This window comes from Chiloscyllium plagiosum, chromosome 51 (assembly GCF_004010195.1).
Source record: "Chiloscyllium plagiosum isolate BGI_BamShark_2017 chromosome 51, ASM401019v2, whole genome shotgun sequence".
Lineage (NCBI taxonomy): Eukaryota > Metazoa > Chordata > Chondrichthyes > Orectolobiformes > Hemiscylliidae > Chiloscyllium > Chiloscyllium plagiosum.
In genome coordinates this window covers 26,750-48,606 of record NC_057760.1, presented here as the reverse complement: position 1 = coordinate 48,606, position 21,857 = coordinate 26,750, and the positions used below count along the sequence as shown (strand labels likewise).

At 48.4% G+C, this 21,857-nt stretch overlaps 1 protein-coding gene across 2 annotated transcripts in view; it reads right to left on the bottom strand.

Annotated features, from left to right (window-relative positions):
- The window catches only part of LOC122544687 (BCL2/adenovirus E1B 19 kDa protein-interacting protein 2-like), a 69,382-nt gene extending 48,401 nt beyond the window's left edge, over positions 1 to 20,981 (bottom strand). The window contains exon 1 of one of the 2 annotated variants that reach the window (XM_043683961.1): positions 20,750 to 20,981. In XM_043683961.1, coding sequence (XP_043539896.1) covers positions 20,750 to 20,808 — 59 coding nt within the window. In that variant the 5' untranslated portion in view covers positions 20,809 to 20,981. The remainder of the gene's footprint in view (positions 1 to 20,749) is intronic. The other variant, XM_043683960.1, reaches the window with a different exon arrangement.
- Positions 20,982 to 21,857: the final 876 nt, after the last annotated feature.

Genomic DNA, 21,857 nt, shown 5'->3' with positions numbered 1-21,857 from the left:
CTCCAGTCTTTCAGTGTAAGGTAGTCCCGCCATTCCAGGAATTGACACCGTGAACCTACGCTGCACTCCCTCAATAGCCAGAATGTCTGTCCTCAAATTTGGAGACCAGAACTGCACACAATACTCCAGGTGCGGTCTCACCAGGACACTGAACAGCTGCAGAAAAACGTCTTTGCTTCTATACTCAATCCCTCTTGTTATGAAGGCCAGCATGCTATTAGCTTTCTTCACTACCTGCTATACCTGCATGCTAACTTTCATTGACTGGTGTACAAGAACACCCAGATCTCTTTGTACTGCCCCTTTACCTAAATTGATTCCATTTAGGTAGTAATCTGCCTTCCTGTTCTTGCCACCAAAGTGGATAACCATACATTTATCCACATTAAACTGCATCTGCCATGCATCTGACCACTCACCTAAACTGTCCAGGTCACCCTGTAATCTAACATCCTCCTCACATTTCACCCTGCCACCCAGCTTAGTATCATCAGCAAATTTGCTAATGTTATTACGAATACCATCTTCTTTATCATTAATATATATTGTTAAAAAGCTGCGGTCCCAGCACTGATCCCTGCAGTACCCCACTGGTCACTGCCTGCCATTCCAAAATGGAGCCGTTTATCACTACTCTTTGTTTCCTGTCAGCCAACCAACTTTTAATCCAAAACACCTTTCAATTTCAAAACACCTCAATCAGGTTCGCTTCTTACTCTCCACTTAACAAGAGGAGAGAGCCGAGTCAACCTTTCCTGACAAAAACCCTTCGGTTCTGGTATCATTCTCATCTGTTTTTTTGGCCCTTGGTACACTTGGAGATGTGATCAAAGAAGACAGAATTGCGCACTATTGCGGGCTAAGCAAGGTTCGTGCAAAATATTGCTGCTTTTCAGTTGTCGGCTGCTGGAATTGGGGCGGCACAGTGGCTCAGTGGTTAGCACTGCTGCCTCATGGTGCCAGGGACCCGAGTTCAATTTCTACCTCGGCCCCCCCCCCCCACTATGTCAGCTTGGGTTTCCTCCAGGTGCTTTGGTTTCCTCCCACAGTCCAAAGATGTGCAGGCCAGATGAATTGGCCGTGCTAAATATGTAGGTTAGGGTGGATTGGCTGTGCTAAATTGTCCCGTAGTGCCTAGGGATGTGCAGGTTAGGGTGGATTGGCCATGCTAAATTATCCTGTAGTGTGTAGGGATGTGTAGGTTAGGGTGGCTTGGCCATGCTAAATTGTCCCATTGTGTCCAGGGATGTGTAGGCTAGGTGCATTAGTCAGGGGTAAATATAGGGTAGGGGAATGGGTCTGGGTGGGTTACTCTTCGGAGGGTCATTATGGACTTGTTGGGCCTATTTCCATAGTGTAGGGAATCTAATCTAATCAAAAATGAATAATATAGAACTATTAAAGATAGAGGCTAACAGGTTGGCAAAGGAGGAGTGATTGAACAAAGAAAACTGATAGCCAAAAGGAAAGCAGATGAAATTGATACGAATATTCTTGCTTATTTACATTTTGCAGAGATCTGTTTTTACCAAAAAAAACTCAACGGTGATTTCCTTAACAGTGGTCAACAAGTCTAAGGGAAAAAAAAGAACTAACTGTGGAATTTCCTGATACCTCCCAGCTACAGGAAACTAAAAAAAAATCCAATGACTAATATCTTACAGTAGCCAAGCCTGATGTTTTTTTCTTGTAAGCAACTGGATGACGTGGTGCAGAATCCACTGGTACAATTTGCCCATATCAGAGCAGAGAAGGTGAAAAGGGAATTTTGCTGGGGGAGTTTGTAATCACAAATTAAAATAAACTCAGTGCAGTGGCTGGAGGGTCTGCAATTAAAAGACGTACCGAGACTGGAAGATCTGGGGTCACAAGTGGAAAAGTCTTTGAACAGAACAAATGTTACGTGGCTGTACAGGACATTGATGAGGCCACTTTTGGAATGCAGCATTCAATTCTGGTCTCCCTGCTATAGGAAAGATGTTATGAAACTTGAAAGGGTGCAGAAAAGGATGTTGCCAGGGTCGGAGGGTTTGAGCTACAGGGAGAGGCTGAATAGGCTGGGGCTGTTTTCCCTGGAGCGTCTGAGGCTGAGGGGTGACCTTATAGAGGTTTATAAAATCATGAGGGGCATGGATAGGGTAAATAGACAAAGTCTTTCCCCCAGGGTAGTGCAATCCAAAACCAGAGGGCAAAGGTTTAAGGTGAGAGGGGAAAGTTTTAAAAGGGACTGAAAGGGGCAGTTCTTTCACGCAGAGGGTGGTGAATGTATGGAATGAGTTGCCAGAGGAAGTGGTGGAGGCTGGTACAATGACAACATTTAAAAGGCATCTGAATGGGTACATAAATAGGAAGGGTTTGGAAAGATATGGGCCATGTGCTGGCAAATGGGACTAGATTAATTTAGGATAACTGGTTGGCATGGACTTGGGCTCTGTTTCTGTGCTGTAGGACTCTATGACTCTACAACTTGCAGAAAGGCTGCCATTATCTCTCAATCTAAACGTTCAGTACCCGTGCGTTTCTCTCTCACTTCTCCTGACAAAGGAGCAGCACTCCAAACCTGTTGTAAATATAACCTGGCATGGTGGCTCAGTAGTTAGCAATGCAGCCTCACAGCACCAGGGACCCGGGTTCGATTCCAGCCTCGGGCAACTGTCTGTGTGGAGTTTGCACATTCTCCCAGTGTCTGCATGGGTTTCCTCCGGGTGCTCCGGTTTCCTCCCACAATCCAAAGATGTGCAGGGCAGGTGAATTGGCTGTGCTAAATTGCACATCTTTGGACAGTGGGAGCACCTGGAAGAAACCCACGCAGACATGTGGAGAATGTGCCAACTCCACACAGACAGTCGCCCAAGGCTGGAATCGAACCTGGGACTCTGGTGCTGTGAGGCAGCAGTGCTAACCACTGAGTCACCGTGCCACCCTGTGCTGTATGATTCAGTGACTTCCTCCAGATCAGCTGACTCACGAGACTGGCTAGGAGAACCTCCCAAGGGAGGCGGGTGCTGTCATGGTAACTTCTCTGATGGTCATAAAAACCATCTGGTCCACTAACACTGTTTTAGAGAAGGTAGTTGGTTGGCCTTACCCAGTCTGGCCTACACATGACTCCAGACCCACAGCAATGTGGTTGTCTCTTAACTCACCTCTGATGTCCGTAGCAAACCACTCAAATGCTGGACCTGCCGGTGACACCCATGTCCCGTGAAATAATAAACATTCCCACCTTGTAATTGCTACAAACCGAAGTCCCTTGCTGTCCTTTTCTAGACACACTAACTCCTGTTCTCCCGAAACCAGTCTTGTGCCTCCTGTCCAGCAAACCCTCAGTCTTTAAAATGATCAACCTTGTTTTCAGGTCTGTGGATAGTCTCCCCCTGTTTCTGTCTGGCTAACACACCCCACTCTCCAACTATCCTTCTTCCATTGGATTTGTGTATCTACATGGAGTAGGCACGAGGTAGTAGGTCGAATCTGAGGAAGCGCTTTGCCGCTGTTGAGGGGTTGAGGGTGTCAGCTCTGAGGGAGCACTGCACCGTCGGCGGTCTGATCGAAAGAAGTGCAGCACCATCAGATGGGTCAGGCTTGAGGGAGTGCTAAACTGTCAGAGGCGCTGCTTTCAGATGAGATAATCAACAATGCATCTGGTCTCTCGGTCATAAAAGGTTCTGTGGTTCTCCAATGAAGTGTAACTGAGAGTGTTCTTCCCGGTGCCCTGCCAATAATTATCCCCCAACTGGCACCTTTGACACTCCTGAAGTCAACTTGCCAGGACACATGTTCAGAGATGCAGGAGCAAATCTCCACAAACTCCCTGTGGACCACATCTGGAGGTTTACACCTCTACTGAGGAGGTTGATCTAGAACCAGACATCCCATCAGCCACTGCCTATCTAGGAACAGAGATCCCAATAGCCACTGCCGATCCAGGAACAGAGATCCCATCAGCCACTGCCGATCCGGGAACAGAGATCCCATCAGCCACTGCTGATCCAGGAACAGAGATCCCATCAGCCACTGCCAATCCAGGAACAGAGATCCCATCAGCCACTGCTGATCCAGGAACAGAGATCCCATCAGCCACTGCCTATCCAGGAACAGAGATCCCATCAGCCACTGCCGATCCGGGAACAGAGATCCCATCAGCCACTGCTGATCCAGGAACACAGATCCCATCAGCCACTGCCGATCCAAGAACAGAGATCCCATCAGCCACTGCTGATCCAGGAACAGAGATCCCATCAGCCACTGCCGATCCGGGAACAGAGATCCCATCAGCCACTGCCGATCCGGGAACAGAGATCCCATCAGCCACTGCTGATCCAGGAACAGAGATCCCATCAGCCACTGCCTATCCAGGAACAGAGATCCCATCAGCCACTGCTGATCCATGAACAGAGATCTCATCAGCCACTGCTGATCCAGGAACAGAGATCCCATCAGCCACTGCCTATCCAAGAACAGAGATCCCATCAGCCACTGCCTATCCAGGAACAGAGATCCAATCAGTCACTGCTGATCCAGGAACAGAGTTCCCAACAGCCACTGCTGATCCAGGAACAGAGATCCCATCAGCCACTGCTGATCCAGGAACAGAGATCCCATCAGCCACTGCCTAAAAAAACAAATGATCTGGGCCAATTTTGTGGGATCTTACAGTGCAGAAAACAGGCTGCTACATTTCCTGCCATAGAACAGCGGAACATCCTTTTAAAAAGTACCTAATTGGCTGAGGAGTGATATGGCAGCTTCTCTGATTGTGAAATTTGTTAGAGAAACGTAAATTTCTAATCCGCTGCCAGGGCAATGGGGCGGATTGTCTCAATTCTAAGATCCACACAGAGGTAGCACACAACCATTGTACTCGTGGTTCTGTTCATAAGGCCAAAGATTCACTGATACTGCTACAGATTCACTGCCCCTTCTCTGTGCTCCTCGTTCATTGTTCTCAGGGCTGTTATGAAAAACACAGTCATAGAGTTAAAAATCACACAATACCAGGTTACAGTCCAATAGGTTTATTTGGAAGCACTAACTTTTGGAGCGCTACTCCTTCATGGGCGGCACGGTGGCACAGTGGTTAGCACTGCTGCCTCACAGCGCCAGAGACCCGGGTTCAATTCCCGACTCAGGCGACTGTCTGTGTGGAGTTTGCACGTTCTCCCCGTGTCTGCATGGGTTTCCTCCGGGTGCTCCGGTTTCCTCCCACAGTCCAAAGATGTGCAGGTCAGGTGAATTGGCCATGCTAAATTGCCCGTAGTGTTAGGTAAAGGGGTAAATGTAGGGGAATGGGTGGGTTGCGCTTCGGCGGGTCGGTGTGGACTGGTTGGGCCGAAGGGCCTGTTTCCACACTGTAAGTAATCTAATCTAATCTTCATCAGGTGGTTGTGGAGTATAGTAAGACACAGGAATTATTGCAAAAGATTATAGTGTGATGCAACTGAAATTATATATTGAAAAAAACTGGATTGTTTGTTAAGTCTCTTATCTTTTAGAATGACCATGTTGGTTTCAGTTCTAACAGAAGAGAGACTTAACAAACAATCCAGGTCTTTTTCAATATATAATTTCAGTTGCATCACACTGTAATCTTTTGCTATAAATTCTGTGTCTTACAATCTTATACTCCAAACCACCTGATGAAGGAGCAGTGCTCCGAAAGCAAGTGTGCTTCCAATTAAACCTGTTGGACTATAACCTGGTGTGTGATTTTTAACCTTGTACACCCCAGTCCAACACCAGCATCTCCAAATCAGTCATAGAGTCATACAGCATGGAAACAGACCCTTCTGTGCAATCAGTCAATGCTGACCATTATTCCAAACTAAACTAGCCCAACCTGCCTGCGCTTGGCCCATATCCCTCCAAACTTTTCCTATTCATAAACTTTTCAATCCACACATCGCTTAAGGTTACCTGTACCTGCATCCATCATTTCCTCTGGCATTTCACTGCACACATGAACCACTCTGTGTAAAACATGTTGCCCCTCATTGTCCTTTTAAAATGTTCTTCTCTGCTTAAATATGCCCCCTAGTTTTGAACTCCCTCCGCTCTAGGGAAAAGATCCTTGTCATTCATCTTATCTACACCCCTCATGATTTTATAAACCTCTAAAAAGTCACTCCTCAACCTTCTAAACGCCAGTGAAAAATATCCCAGCCTATCCAATATATTTTTATGTTTCAAACCCTCCATTCCCAGCAATATCCAGGTAAATCTTTTCTGAACCCACTCCAGTTTAATAGTATCCTTCCTATAACAGGGTGACCAGAACTGCACACAATAGCGTACAACATCAGTTTCAAATGCTCCTATACTCCCAGCAACCTCCACTCTTGCGCCACCCACCACCACTGACTGACTACACCCTGTACACGCAGGAATCCCAACTGGAATTCAGGATTCTGTTAAAAAAAAGGGCGGATCCCATTTACCGTGTGCGTGCACAGACAATGGGAGAGGAAACACAATTAATCGTGAGAATGTATTTGCATGATTCAAGGAGCACTCCTGAAGTCAACTTGCCAGGAGACATGTTCAGAGATGCAGGGGCAAATCTCCAGAAACTCCATATGGATCATATCTGGAGGTTTACACCTCTACCGAGGAGGTTGATCAAGAACCAGAGATCCCATCAGCCACTGCTGATCCAGGAAAAGAGATCCCATCAGCCACTGCTGATCCAGGAAAAGAGATCCCATCAACCACTGCCGATCCAAGAACAGAGATCCCATTAGCCACTGCCTAGCCAGGAACAGAGATCCCATCAGCAACTGCCTATCCAGGAAAAGAGATCCCAACAGCTACTGCTGATCCAGGACCAGGAACAGAGATCCCATCAGCCACTGCTGATCCAAGAACAGAGATCCCATCAGCCACTGCTGATCCAGGAAAAGAGATCCCATCAGCCACTGCCGATCCAAGAACAGAGATCCCATCAGCCACTGCTGATCCAGGAACAGAGATCCCATCAGCCACTGCTGATCCAGGACCAGGACCAGAGATCCCATCAACCACTGCTGATCCAGGACCAGGGACAGAGATCCTATCAGCCACTGCTGATCCAGGAACAGACATCCCATCAGCCACTGCTGATCCAGGAAAAGAGATCCCATCAGCCACTGCTGATCCAGGAACAGAGATCCCATCAGCCACAGCTGATCCAGGAACAGAGATCCCATCAGCCACTGCTGCTCCAGGAACAGAGTTCCCATCAGCCACAGCTGATCCTGGACCAGGAAAAGGGATCCCATCAGCCACTGCCGATCCAGAAACAGAGATCCCATCAGCCACTGCCGATCCAGGAACAGAGATCCCATCAGACACTGCTGATCCAGGACCAGGAAAAGGGATCCCATCAGCCACTGCCGATCCAGAAACAGAGATCCCATCAGCCACTGCCGATCCAGGAACAGAGATCCCATCAGCCACTGCTGATCCAGGAACAGCGATCCCATCAGCCACAGCTGATCCAGGACCAGGAACAGAGATCCCATCAGCCACTGCTGATCCAGGACCAGGGACAGAGATCCCATCAGCCACTGCTGACTCAGGACCAGGAACAGAGATCCCATCAGCCACTGCTGATCCAGGACCAGGAACAGAGATCCCAACAGCCACAGCTGATCCAGGACCAGGAACAGAGTTCCCATCAGCCACTGCTGATCCAGGACCAGGAACACAGTTCCCATCAGCCACTGCTGATCCAGGACCAGGAACAGAGATCCCATCAGCCACAGCTGATCCAGGACCAGGAACAGAGATCCCATCAGCCACAGCTGATCCAGGACCAGGAACACAGTTCCCATCAGCCACTGCTGATCCAGGAACTGAGATCCCATCAGCCACTGCTGATCCAGGAACAGAGTTCCCATCAGCCACAGCTGATCCAGAACCAGGAACAGAGATCCCATCAGCCACAACTGATCCAGGAACAGAGATCCCATCAGCCACAGCTGATCCAGGACCAGGACCAGAGATCCCATCAGCCACTGCTGATCCGGGAACAGAGATTCCCATCTCCAGAACCAGGAAAAGAGATCCCATCAGCTACTGCTGATCCAGGACCAAGAACAGAGATCCCATCAGGCACAGCTGATCCAGGACCAGGAACAGAGATCCCATCAGCCACAGCTGATCCAGGACCAGGAACAGAGATCCCATCAACCACTGCTGATCCAGGACCAGGGACAGAGATCCCATCAGCCACTGCTGATCCAGGACCAGGAACAGAGATCCCAACAGCCACTGCTGATCCAGGACCAGGAACAGAGTTCCCATCAGCCACTGCTGATCCAGGACCAGGAACAGAGTTCCCATCAGCCACTGCTGATCCAGAATCAGGAACAGAGATCCCATCAGCCACAGCTGATCCAGGACCAGGAACAGAGATCCCATCAGCCACAGCTGATCCAGGACCAGGAACAGAGATCTCATCATCCACTGCCGATCCAGGAGCACAGTTCCCATCAGCCACAGCTGATCCAGGACCAGGAACAGAGATCCCATCAGCCACTGCTGATCCAGGACCAGGAACAGAGATCCCAACAGCCACTGCTGATCCAGGACCAGGAACAGAGTTCCCATCAGCCACTGCTGATCCAGGACCAGGAACAGAGTTCCCATCAGCCACTGCTGATCCAGGTCCAGGAACAGAGATCCCATCAGCCACAGCTGATCTAGGACCAGGAACAGAGATCCCATCAGCCACTGCTGATCCAGGAACAGAGATCCCATCAGCCACTGCTGATCCAGGAACAGAGATCCCATCAGTCACTGCTGATCCAGGAACAGAGTTCCCATCAGCCACTGCTGATCCAGGACCAGGAACAGAGATCCCAACAGCCACAGCTGATCCAGGAACAGAGATCCCATCAACCACTGCTGATCCAGGAACAGAGATCCCATCAGCCACAGCTGATCCAGGAACAGAGATCCCATCAGCCACTGCCAATCCAGGAACAGAGATCCCATCCGCCATTGCTGATCCAGACCAGGAACCAAGTATAGGTTCAACAGCTGAAATTGCTGGGAAAGCTCAGCAGGTCTGGCAGCATCTGTGGAGAAAAATCAGAGTTAACATTTCAGGTTGAGTGACCCTTCTTCAGACCTCATTATTGGTTGCACCCTACCCCCTCAACACCCCTTGATAGACTCTGACAAATGGGTCACTAGACTCGAAATGATAACTGTTTCTCTCTCCACTGATGCTGCCAGGCCTGCTGAGTTTCTCCAGCACTCTCTATTCTTGTTTCAGATTTCCAACATCTGTTGTTTGTTGTTTTAATCCATTTCTATAGCGCCCCAATGTTGGAAAACACTACAAGGTGCTTCACAGGAGTGAAACTTGTAAGGGTTCAGAAAGGTTTTACAAGGATGTTGCCAGGGTTACAGGATTTGAGCTATAGGGAGAGGTTGAATAGGCTGGGGCCGTTTTCCCTGGAGTGTGGGAGGCTGAGGGGTGACCTTATAGGGGTTTATAAAATCATGAGGTGCATGGATAGGATAAATAGACAAAGTCTCTTCCCTCGGGTGGGGGAGTCCAGAACTAGAGGCATAGGTTTAGGGTGAGAGGGGAAAGCTATAAAAGAGACTTGGGGGCAGCTTTTTCATACAGAAGGTGGTATGTGTATGGAATGAGCTGCCAGAGGAAGTGGTGGAGGCTAGTACAATGGCGATATTTAAAAGACATCTGGATTTGGAAGGGTTTGGACGGATATGGGCCGGATGCTGGCAGGTGGGACTAGATTGGGTTGGGATATCTGGTCAACATGGATGAGTTGGACCAAAGGGTCTGTTTCCGTGCTGTACATCTCTGTGACTCTATGACTTAACCTTTTGACACAAAGTTACACAAAATAAAGATGTTAGGACAAGCTTACTGCAAGAGATACATCTTCAAGGGAAGAAGATGATGAAGTGGTAATATCGTGGGCTTCATAATCTAATGTTCTGGGGACACAGATTCGAAACCCAAAATGACACATGGTGAAATTTGAGTTCAATATATATCACATATTCACGTATAGATACATAATCCTGCTAAAAGGAATCAGTAAATTGCTCTCCCAGTCTTTCCCTATGTCCATCATACCCTATGTCTTTTTAAATCCCTGTCTGTGCCTGTAGGGAAATGTTTAAAAGCGGGTGCAGTACTAATATAACCTTTAAAGTTTTGTTACAACTCTGGGGACAATAGGGCGTGTTGTCCACCGTGCTGCCCCAGTGAGACACCCTAATATCAATGTGAAAAGAGATGAGAAAGTTAAAATTGAGACAAAGCCAGACCAAGAGTCAGTGTAGATCAGTGAATATGGGGAGACAATGGATGAATAGGATTTGGGATGTGGGGAAGATTGTTTTCGATGAGTTTACACACAGTTGTACAACATGGAAACAGACCCTTCAGTCCAACTCTATGCCAACCAAATATCCTAAATCTCATCTCATTTGCCAGCATTTGGTTCATATCCCACTAAACCCTTCCTATTCATGTCCCCATCCAGATATCTTTTAATGTTATAATTTTGCCAGCCTTCACCACTTCCTCTGGCAGATCATTCCATACATGCACCAACTTCTGTGTGAAAAAGTTGCCCCCTTGGTCACTTTTGTATCTTTCCCCTCTCACCTTAAACCTATGCCCTCTAGTTTTGAACTCCCCTACCCTGGGAAAAAGACCTTGGCTACTCATCCTATCCATGCCCCTCATGATTAGATAAACCTCTATAAGGTCACCCCTCAGCCTCCGACACTCCAGGGAAAATAGCCTCAGCCTATTCAGGTTCCCCCTGTAGATCAAACCCTCCAACCCTGGCAACATCTTTTCTGCAGCTTTTCAAGTTTAACACCATCTTTCCTCCAACGGGAGACCAGAATTGAACGCAGTATTCACAAAAGTGGCCTAACCAACGTCCTGTACATCCGCAACAGACCCTCCCAATTCCTATACTCAACCAATAAAGGAAAGCAGACCAAATGCCTTCCTGTCTACCTGTGACTCCACCTTCAAGGTGGAGTTGATGATGAAGGGTAGGAGGCCAGACCAGATGAACATGGAATAGCTGAGATGGGAGATAACAGAAGCACAGATTAGAATTTCAACAGTATTTTGGGACGGGGTAAGATGCTGACAGGTAACATTACAGACACATGCACAATCTTCTTGAATGCCTCACTCCAATGGCTACATACTTGCTGAATGAGCATGCTAGAGAAAGGAACACTTTCTCATATCAGACTCTTGCTACAATTAGAATCACAGAGTTATCCAGCACGGAAACAGACCCTTTGGCCCAACCAGTCCATGCCGACCATAATCCCCAAACTAAACTAGTCCCACCAGCCTGCTCTTGGCCCATATCCCTCCAAACCTTTCCTATTCATGTATTTATCCAAATGTCTTTTAAACATGCACTCACATCCAACACTTTCTCTGCAAGCTCATTCCACACATGAACCACTCCCTGTGTTAAAAAAAAAAGTTGCCCCTCATGTCTTTTTTAAATCATTTTCCTCTCACCTTAAAAACACGGCGCCCAAGTCTTGGAATCCCCCGCCCTAGAGGAAAAGACACCCGCTATTCAGCTTCTCTAAATCACTCATTATTTTATAAACCTCCTACGCTCCAGTGAAAAAGATCCCCGCCTCCTCTTATAAGTCAAACTCACCGTTCCCTCCCGGCAACATCCTGGTAAAACTCTTGTGATTATGAATCTCGCGTACACAGCTTTGATGAGACCCCATCTGGTACTCCCTCAGCGTTGGACCCTCCAATCCTCTGAAGACAGGATAGGTGCAGGGAGAGATATTCCCAGTGCTGGAATGGGGGGGGAAGGAGTCTATAACCAGAGGGTCAAAGTTGAAGGATACAAGGTAGGACTGAGATGGGGAGAAATGTCTTCACCTGGACAGCATTCGCTACATCCGAACGCAGCTGAGACCAAATCATTGCATTATTTCAGGAAGGACTTGGATTCAGCAGGTGGGATTAAGGGATTGAAGGATATGGGAGACAAGCAGCAACAGGCTACTGAGTTGGATGATCAGCCATGATCATAGTGAATGCTGAAGCAGATTTAAAGGCGTGCGTGACCTACACTTGCTCCAATTTTCTACGTTTCTATATGCCCTGGTCACTAGCATCATAAACAATCCAAACGTCTGCTAGAGAGAAATAAATAGTTAGAAGATGGTTAAAAGGAGTAGTAGGAGCCATTAAAGAACAAAATTGAAAACTATCGCAGAGTCAAAGACTGTGGCTGAGTTGTTAAACCATCAATTTTCAACTGTTTTCACTACTCAAGTCATGGTTGAGAGATTGAATGGGCGCAAAGATTAAAATGAAAACTTGTAGAAAGGTTAGAATCCCTACAGTGTAGAAGCAGGCCATTCGGCCCATCAAGTGCACATTGACCCTCCAAAGTCATCCCACTCAGATCCATTCCCCCTACCCTATACCTCCCGGTAACCCTGCATTTCCCATGGCTAAGCCATCTAGCCTGCACATCCCTGAGCAATTTAACGTGGTCGAATAAACCCTAACCTGCACATCTTTGAACTGTGGATGGATTGCGCTGAGGAAACCCATGCGCAGACACAGTGGGAGAATGCACAAACTCCACACAGATGGTTGCCTGAGAGTGGAATCGAACCAGGCATTGAGAGGCAGCGGTGCTAACCACTGAGGCACCGTGCCACTCCTGAAGGTCACCAAGAACCAGTGAGATGCATCTGAGGTGTCCGAAGGGTTCAAATTGCAGAGAAAGCGTCTGCAATGTTCAAATCCTCCTTGGAGCATCAGTCGTGCCTCAGGACTGGAGAAGTGCACATGTACACCCACGATCAAAACAACAAATAATGTAAGGAAAAATGCAGCAACGAGGCCAGTCGGCTTAACTTCATGATTGGAAAACTGGGAGAAAGGATATTCCAGGACATAATTCACTCAGACAAAATGTGGAATCTGAAACTTCCTCCCTAACAGCAGTGTGGACCATCACTGCAGCTCAGCATCACCTCCCCCAGGGCAGTGAGGGACAGGGAGCAGTGTGGACCATCACTGCAGCTCAGCATCACCTCCTCCAGGGCAGTGAGGGACAGGGAGCAGTGTGGACCATCCCTGCAGCTCAGCATCACCTCCTCCAGGGTAGGGAGGGACAGGGAGCAGTGTGGACCATCACTGCAGCGCAGCATCACCTCCTCCAGGGCAGTGAGGGACAGGGAGCAGTGTGGACCATCACTGCAGCTCAGCATCACCTCCCCCAGGGTAGGGAGGGACAGGGAGCAGTGTGGACCATCACTGCAGCTCAGCATCACCTCCCCCAGGATAGGGAGGGACAGGGAGCAGTGTGGACCATCACTGCAGCTCAGCATCATCTCCTCCAGGGTAGGGAGGGACAGGAATCAGTGTGGACCATCACTACAGCTCAGCATCACCTCCTCCAGGGTAGGGAGGGACAGGGAGCAGTGTGGACCATCACTGCAGCGCAGCATCACCTCCCCCAGGGCAGTGAGGGACAGGGAGCAGTGTGGACCATCACTGCAGCTCAGCATCACCTCCCCCAGGGTAGTGAGGGACAGGGAGCAGTGTGGACCATCACTGCAGCTCAGCATCACCTCCCCCAGGGCAGTGAGGGACAGGGAGCAGTGCGGACCATCACTGCAGCGCAGCATCACCTCCCCCAGGGTAGTGAGGGACAGGGAGCAGTGTGGACCATCACTGCAGCTCAGCATCATCTCCTCCAGGGCAGTGAGGGACAGGGAGCAGTGTGGACCATCACTGCAGCTCAGCATCACCTCCTCCAGGGTAGTGAGGGACAGGGAGCAGTGTGGACCATCACTGCAGCTCAGCATCATCTCCCCCAGGGTAGTGAGGGACAGGGAGCAGTGTGGACCATCACTGCAGCTCAGCATCACCTCCCCCAGGGCAGTGAGGGACAGGGAGCAGTGTGGACCATCACTGCAGCGCAGCATCACCTCCCCCAGGGTAGTGAGGGACAGGGAGCAGTGTGGACCATCACTGCAGCTCAGCATCACCTCCTCCAGGGTAGGGAGGGACAGGGAGCAGTGTGGACCATCACTGCAGCTCAGCATCATCTCCTCCAGGGCAGTGAGGGACAGGGAGCAGTGTGGACCATCACTGCAGCTCAGCATCACCTCCTCCAGGGTAGGGAGGGACAGGGAGCAGTGTGGACCATCACTGCAGCTCAGCATCACCTCCTCCAGGGCAGTGAGGGACAGGGAGCAGTGTGGACTATCACTGCAGCACAGCATCACCTCCCCCAGGGTAGTGAGGGACAGGGAGCAGTGTGGACCATCACTGCAGCTCAGCATCACCTCCTCCAGGGTAGGGAGGGACAGGAAGCAGTGTGGACCATCACTGCAGCGCAGCATCACCTCCCCCAGGGTAGGGAGGGACAGGAAGCAGTGTGGACCATCACTGCAGCGCAGCATCACCTCCTCCAGGGTAGGGAGGGACAGGAAGCAGTGTGGACCATCACTGCAGCTCAGCACCACCTCCTCCAGGGCAGTGAGGGACAGGGAGCAGTGTGGACTATCACTGCAGCTCAGCACCACCTCCTCCAGGGCAGAAAGGGATAGGGAGCAGTGTGGACCATCACTGCAGCTCAGCACCACCTCCTCCAGGACACAGTCAGTGACATCCACAATCCTTCAATAATTAGGCAGAAAATCGAGCAAAGCCAGTTGGATCTCAAAGGCAAAATTTGTTTCACCGAACTGGATTGTGTTTCTTCTTTGATGAGGCAACAGACTGCGTTGGTGTATATATGGACTTCCAAATTGCTGCTGGTAAAGGCTGATCTACCAAATGCCACCGTAGGTATTTACCTGATTGTCAGGAAACAAGAGTGCTGGTGAATGGTTGCCTTTTACACCAAAAGGGGGTGGGAACCGACAGAGGGTTGTACCCTGACCAATCCCTTTTATCCTCATTGGATGACAAGGCCAGAATTGACCACATTATCCTGCTCAGATGCAGCAGGTAATTACGAAGGGAAGTGAAATATTGTCCTTCGTTGCTAGAGAGAAGGAGTTTAAAAACAGGGAGGTTATGCTGCAGCTGTACAGGGTGCTGGTAAGGCCACACCTGGGAGTAACTGTGTACAGTTTTGGTCTGTTTTCTTCAGAAAGGACCCACTGGCATTGGAGTGGGGGGGGGGCGGCACAGAGGAGATTCACTCAGGTTGATTCAGAGTTGAAGGGTTTGGCTTATGAGGAGAGATTGAGTCGGCTGGGACTCACTGGAATTTAGATGAATGAGGGGGCATCTTATAAAATGATGAAGGGCCTGGATAAGTATCGAAGCAGGGAGGTTGTTCCCACTGGAGGGTGAAACTAGAACGGTGGGGGGGTACCCTCAAAATAATAGGGCGGGGGGGGGAACAGATTTAGGGCTGAGCTGAGGAGGAACCTCTTCGCCCAGAAGGTTGGGAATCTGTGGGAATCCCCGCCCAGTTGAGGCTACCTCATTGAATGGTTTGAAGGCAAACATAGATTTTTGAACAATAAAGTAACCTTGGTGAGTGCAGGTGGAGCTGGGTCCGTAAAAAGCAACCATTCACCAGCACTCTTGTTTCCTGACAATCAGCCATGATCTTATTGAATGGTGGTGCAGGCTCGATGGGCCAAATGGCCTACTCTTGCTGCTGTTCCTTACATTCTTATTGTAGAGGGAGGTTCAGACTCAACCACATTGATGTGGGTCTGAGATCACATATAGGCCAGACTGAGTAACGACAGTAGATTCCTTCCCCCAGGGATATTAGTAAACAAGATACGGTTTTATAATAATCAATGATCATTTTCACAGTCACTTTCACTGAGATTAGCTTTCAATTCCAGGTCTATTAAAAGAATCACAGAATCCTTACAGTGTGGAAACAGGCCATTTGGCCCAACAAGTCCACACCAACCCTCCAAAGAGTAACCCACCCCGGCCCATTCCCCTAGATTTCTCCTGACTAATGCACCTAACCTACACATTCCTGGGCACTATGGGACAATTTAGCATGGCCAATCCACCCTAACCAACACATCCCTGGGCACTACGGGACAATTTAGCATGGCCAATCCACCCTAACCAGAACATCTTTGAACTGTGGGAGGAAACCCACACAGACACATGTGCAAACTCCACACAGATAGTCGCCTGAGGCTGGAATCGAACCCAGCTCCCTGGCACCGTGAGGCAGCTGTGCTAACCACTGAGCCACCGTGCCACCCATGAATTTAAGTTCAACCAGCTGCCATTTGAATCCTTGAGCCCAAAGTCTATTGACATTCCTTCAACACCAGCGTTTCCCATCTTGATGCATGTTCATGTCCTAGACCTGAAGGTGATAGGCATAATCACAGCGTTTGTGGTCGGTAATGAAATTTTAAGTATGCATACTATGAGGATAGCAATAAGACTTCAAGAGGAAATGGTGGAGTGATATAAAGTAAGAGATTTTAAAAATTTGCTCCACGAACATGGCAGTCCCTGGCTAGGTCAGCATTTATAACCAAGCCAATTCTAAAGGGGATTATATATGCACCAAGTGGTTGAAGATATCAGGGCAAGATGAGAAAGCAGCTAATAAAACATTTGGAACCCAGGGCTTCATAAATAAAATCAACTAGAATATTACATCCAGCTCTGGGCACTGCACTTTCAGACTTGTGAAGGTGTTAGACAAGGGTGAAAGGTGACAAGGAAACAGACCCTTTGATGCAGCCAGACCATAATTCCAAACCAAACTAGTCCCACCTGCCTAATCTTGGCCCATATAGAGTCACAGAGATGTACAGCATGGAAACACACCCTTCGGTCCAACCTGTCCATGCTGACACATATCCCAACCCAATCTAGTCCCGCCTGCCAGCATCTGGCTCATATCCCTCCAAACCCTTCCTATTCATATACTCATCCAGATGCCTTTTAAATGTGGTAATTGTACCAGCCTCCACCACTTCCTCTGGCAGCTCATTCCATACACGTACCACCCTCTGTGTGAAAAACGTTCTGCCACAGATCTCTTTTGTAGCTTTTCCCCTCTCACCCTAAACCACATCCTCTAGTTCTGGACTCCCCCATCCCATGGAAAAGATCTTGTCTATTTATCCTATCCATGCCCCTCATGATTGTATAAACCTCTATAAGGTCACCCCTCAGCCTCCGACGGTCCAGGGAAAACAGCCCCAGCCTGTTCAGCCTCTAGGAGAAAGTAAGGACTGCAGATGCTGGAGACCAGAGACAGGAGTGTGGTGCTGGAAAAGCACAGCTGGTCAGGCAGCATTCGAGGAGCAGGAGAATCGACATTTCAGGCATAAGCCCTTTATCCTCTCCCTATAGCTCAAATCCTCCAACCCTGGCAACATCGTTGTAAATCTTTTCTGAACCCTTTCAAGTTTCACAACATCCTTCCGATAGGAAGGAGACCAGAATTGCAATATTCCAACAATGGCCTCACCAACGTCCTGTACAGCCACAACATGACCTCCCAACTCCTGTACTCAATACTCTGACCAATAAAAGAAAGCATACCAAACGCCTTCTTCACTATCTTATCACCTGCGACTCCACTTTCAAGGAGCTATGAACCTGCACTCCAAAGTCTCTTTGTTCAGCAACACTCCCTAGGACCTTATCATTAAGTGTATATGTCCTGCTAAGATTTGCTTTCCCAAAATGCAGCACCTCGCATTTATCTGAATTAAACTCCATCTGCCACTTCTCAGCCCATTGGCCCATCTAGTCAAGACCCTGTTGTAATCTGAGGTAACCCTCTTTGCTGTCCACTAACCTTGCTAATCAGTCTCCCATGGGGAACCTTGTCGAACGTCTTACTGAAGTCCATATAGATCACATCTACCGCTCTGCCCTCATCAATCCTCTTTATTATTTCTTCAAAAAACTCAATCGAATTTGTGAGACATGATTTCCCATGCACAAAGCCATGTTGACTATCCCTAATCAGTCCTTGCCTTTCCAAATACATGTACATCCTGTCCCTCAGGATTCCCTCCAACAACTTGCCCACCACCGATGTCAGGCTCACTGTTCTATAGTTCCCTGGCTTGTCCTTACCGCCCTTCTTAAACAGTGGCACCACGTTTGCCAACCTCCAGTCTTCCGGCACCTCACCTGTGACTATCGATGATACAAATATCTCAACAAGAGGCCCAACAATCACTTCTCTAGCTTCCCACAGAGTTCTAGGGTACACCTGATCAGGTCCTGGGGATTTATCCACCTTGATGCGTTTCAAGACATCCAGCACTTCCTCCTCTGCAATCTGGACATTTTGCAAGATGTCACCATCTATTTCCCTACAGTCTATATCTTCCATATCCTTTTCCACAATAAATACTGATGCAAAATACTCATTTAGTATCCCCCCTCCATTTTCTGCGGCTCCACACAAAGGCCACATTGCTGATCTTTGAGGGGTCCTATTCTCTCTCTAGTTACCCTTTTGTTCTTAATGTATTTGTAAAAAATCCGTTTGGATTTTCCTTAATTCTATTTGCCATGTCCCTTATCTAATTTTTTTTATACTGTATACCCGCATCCATTACTTTCTTTGGACATTCATTCCATAACCACTTGGTGTAAAATAAAATTGCTTTTTATAAAAATCTTTTTCCTCTCATCTTAAAAAATGCCCCCGAGTCTGGTGCCCCCCCCCCCCCAACCCAAGGGAAAAGATACCTATCGTTCACCTTATGTTTACCTCTCATGATTTTATAAATCACTATAAGGTCACCCCTCAACCCCCCCCCCCACGCTACCATGAAAGAAGTCCCCGCCTATCCAGCCTTTCCCTATAACTCAAACCCTCCATTCCCAGCAACATCCTGGTAAATCTCTTCTGAACCCTCTCCAGCTTAATAATATCCTTCCTATTCACAGGTATATGGATAGACTGGAGTTGATAAGACTGTAGAGAAGGGGGTTGATACGAGATTTGATACTAATCGTAAGGAATGTGGACAGAGTGGAGAGCGAGAAGCAATTCCCCAGTGGGTGGAAGAACCAAGAACGAGAGGAGACCGCTTTCAGGTCATCAACAGAAGAAGCAAAGCCGAGACCCAGGAAGGTTTGTTACGCAGTGAGTGGTTAGAATCTGGAGACTTACCGGCTGAGAGTGTGGTCGAGGCCGGTTCAGCCAAAACTTTCAGAAGAAAGTTGGATAATGAACCAAGGGAAGAAGAATGGTCGGCCCCTAGGGAAAAAGCAGGGGGAGCTAGCACAGCCAGTTCAGGCTGAGTGGCCTACTCCTGAACATAAGCAGCCTCTAGATAGGACTAATTTTCAGAAACCTGCCTACTCTCAGCCAGCCTTCAAACACCCGTGGGTGGCACAGTGACTCAGTGGTTAGCACTGTTGCCTCACAGCACCAGGATCCCAGGTTCGATTCCAGCCTTGGGTGACTGTCTGTGTGGAGTTTGCATGTACTCCCTGTGTCTGCTTGGGTTTCCTCCGGGTTGTGCAAGATGTGCAGGTTAGGGTGAATTGGCCATGCTAAATTGTCCCATAGTGTTAGGTGCGTTAGTCAGAGGGAAATGGGTCTGCGTGGGTTACTCTTCGGAGGGTCGGTGTGCACTTGTTGGGCTGAAGGGCCTGTTTCCACACTGTAGGGAATCTAATCACTCAATGGCATAACCTCTCAGGGTAAGGTGAGAGGGAAATCTGATGATCGACCATTTCATGAAAGAAATAGGAGCCATTCAGCATCTCAAGTCTGCTCCACCACTCCAGCTCTGACGCCTTTTCCCATCTCTTCCCCCCCCACCAACTCTCGATTCCCCTCCCCGTCAATCTGAGACCTGTCTTTTTCAGCCTCCCCTGCACTGGGTTGAGGGGAGACAATTCCACAGACTCTCAACTGCTCTTCAGAGAGAAGAAATTCCTCCTCACTCCCACCCTCTGCCAGTGCTAGCACTAAAGAGGTACCACCCCATCTCTCGGGTGGTCTGAGACACTGTCAGGTGGGGTGGGGAGGGGGGCAAATCATCCCACAGCCACTATTTTGCTGGAATCCATTGTCCCCTCTGCCCAGAATCCTGGGTCAATATTTATATTGCATACTATTACCATTTTTAAAGAAAAGCATCTGTTCCTTAACCATGAGCTTGTAAAATCCATGAGCTGACCCATCCTATCTCCCAGGCAACTTCTCAAATAAAAGTCTTCTCTTCATGGATGCTGTCTGACCTGCTGTGATCTCCAGCATTTTTTTTTCCCTTAGTTGTTTTCAGTTCCAGAATAAGTAGCTACCTAAATTATTTGCCAACCTGAGGTAGGGGGAAGGTGTGCACAGAAATCCAATCATGGTCTGTTCTGTCAAACTGACAGAAACGGGGTCAAAAACGAGGAGGAATTTCTCCTCAGAGGATCAGCTGAGAGGTTGAGATCAAAGATACACAACAGTGCAGGACATCCAGTCAGCAAAGGACATTATGGGGAAATAAGTCGTAGCGCCAGATATCTTCGACATTAAAGAATCAAAAATTTGTTTTGCAATGGCACATGACAATGTTTTTACAAGAAAATTTGCATCTTCTTTAATCTTGTGTAAGTTTGAATCTACACATTGAAAAGTTAAAAGTTGATAGCGGTGCAGCTCGGGGTCGTGATCTAGGAATGGGGGGATAAACAAGACCCCTCCTGCAGCCCAACCTTGAGTTTCAAAGTTATAATAAATGAAAAGAGGAGCCCCTCTTTCTCCTTATCACTCACCTCCCATCCTGTTCCTCTTGGTCAGCTTTCTCGCCAGTGTTGTTGTCCTGTGAACTCATGTGTTCCCCCAAAACTTTTCCAGCTTCCTTGGGGAAGGATGTTCAGGAAAAGTTGCAAACTTTTTCTCTTTACCCCCACTCGTCCTTAGATTGCCTTCTCTCTCTCTCTCTCTCTCTGCCTATGTTTTTTTAATCTCTCTCCACCTCTTCCTCTTCCCCTTCCCCTCCCACCCCCGGTGACGAGAGAGCAGTATGTGAAATCAAGCTGTTAGCAACATCCTTTTTTTTCTTTTCATTGACCAACGCGTCTGGCGATAGAGAGGGAGGGAGCCTGACAGACAGACAGCAGCTGTGGCTGGGTCCTAGTGCCGCCCAGGGTTCCACAATAGATTCAGACAGCTCTCAAACTTTCAATTCACTTAATTAGTGTCATACAGCAAGGCCGTCAGTCTCTGCCGACCATAATCCCAAATTAAACTTGTCCTACCTGCCCTGCCCCACCCCACGTCCCTCTAAACCTTTCCTATCCATGTACTTATCCCAATGCCCCTCATGAGTTGTTAACTGTGCTCTCGTCCACCACTCCCTCAGTAAGTTCATTCCACACCTGTGTAAAAAAAAAACTAGCCTCCCTCATGCCCTTTTAAAATTTTTATCCTCACATCTTAAAAATGTGACCCCGAGTCTTGAAATCCTCCCACTCTAGGGAAAAGACAACTTCATTCTGAAATTGAAATTATTGGCCTCAACGATTGTGGTAAGAACACTTTTGTTTCACGAACACCCCTGGAGGGTAGGAGTGTCATACTGGTATTTGTCATGCTGAATATCAGATAGAGTCCTTACAGTGTGAAATCAGGCCATTTGGCCCATTGAGTCCACACCTGAACATTCAGAAAGCATTCCATCCCACCCAATCCCTGTATTTCCCGAGCCTGCACATCCCTGGACACTATATGGACAATCCACCCTAACCTGCACATCTTTGGACTGTGGGAGGAAACCAGAGCTCCCAGAGGAAACCCACACAGACACAGGGGGAGAACGTGCAAACTCCACATGGACAGTCGCCCGAGGCTGGAATCGAACCTCTGTCCCTGGCGCTGTGA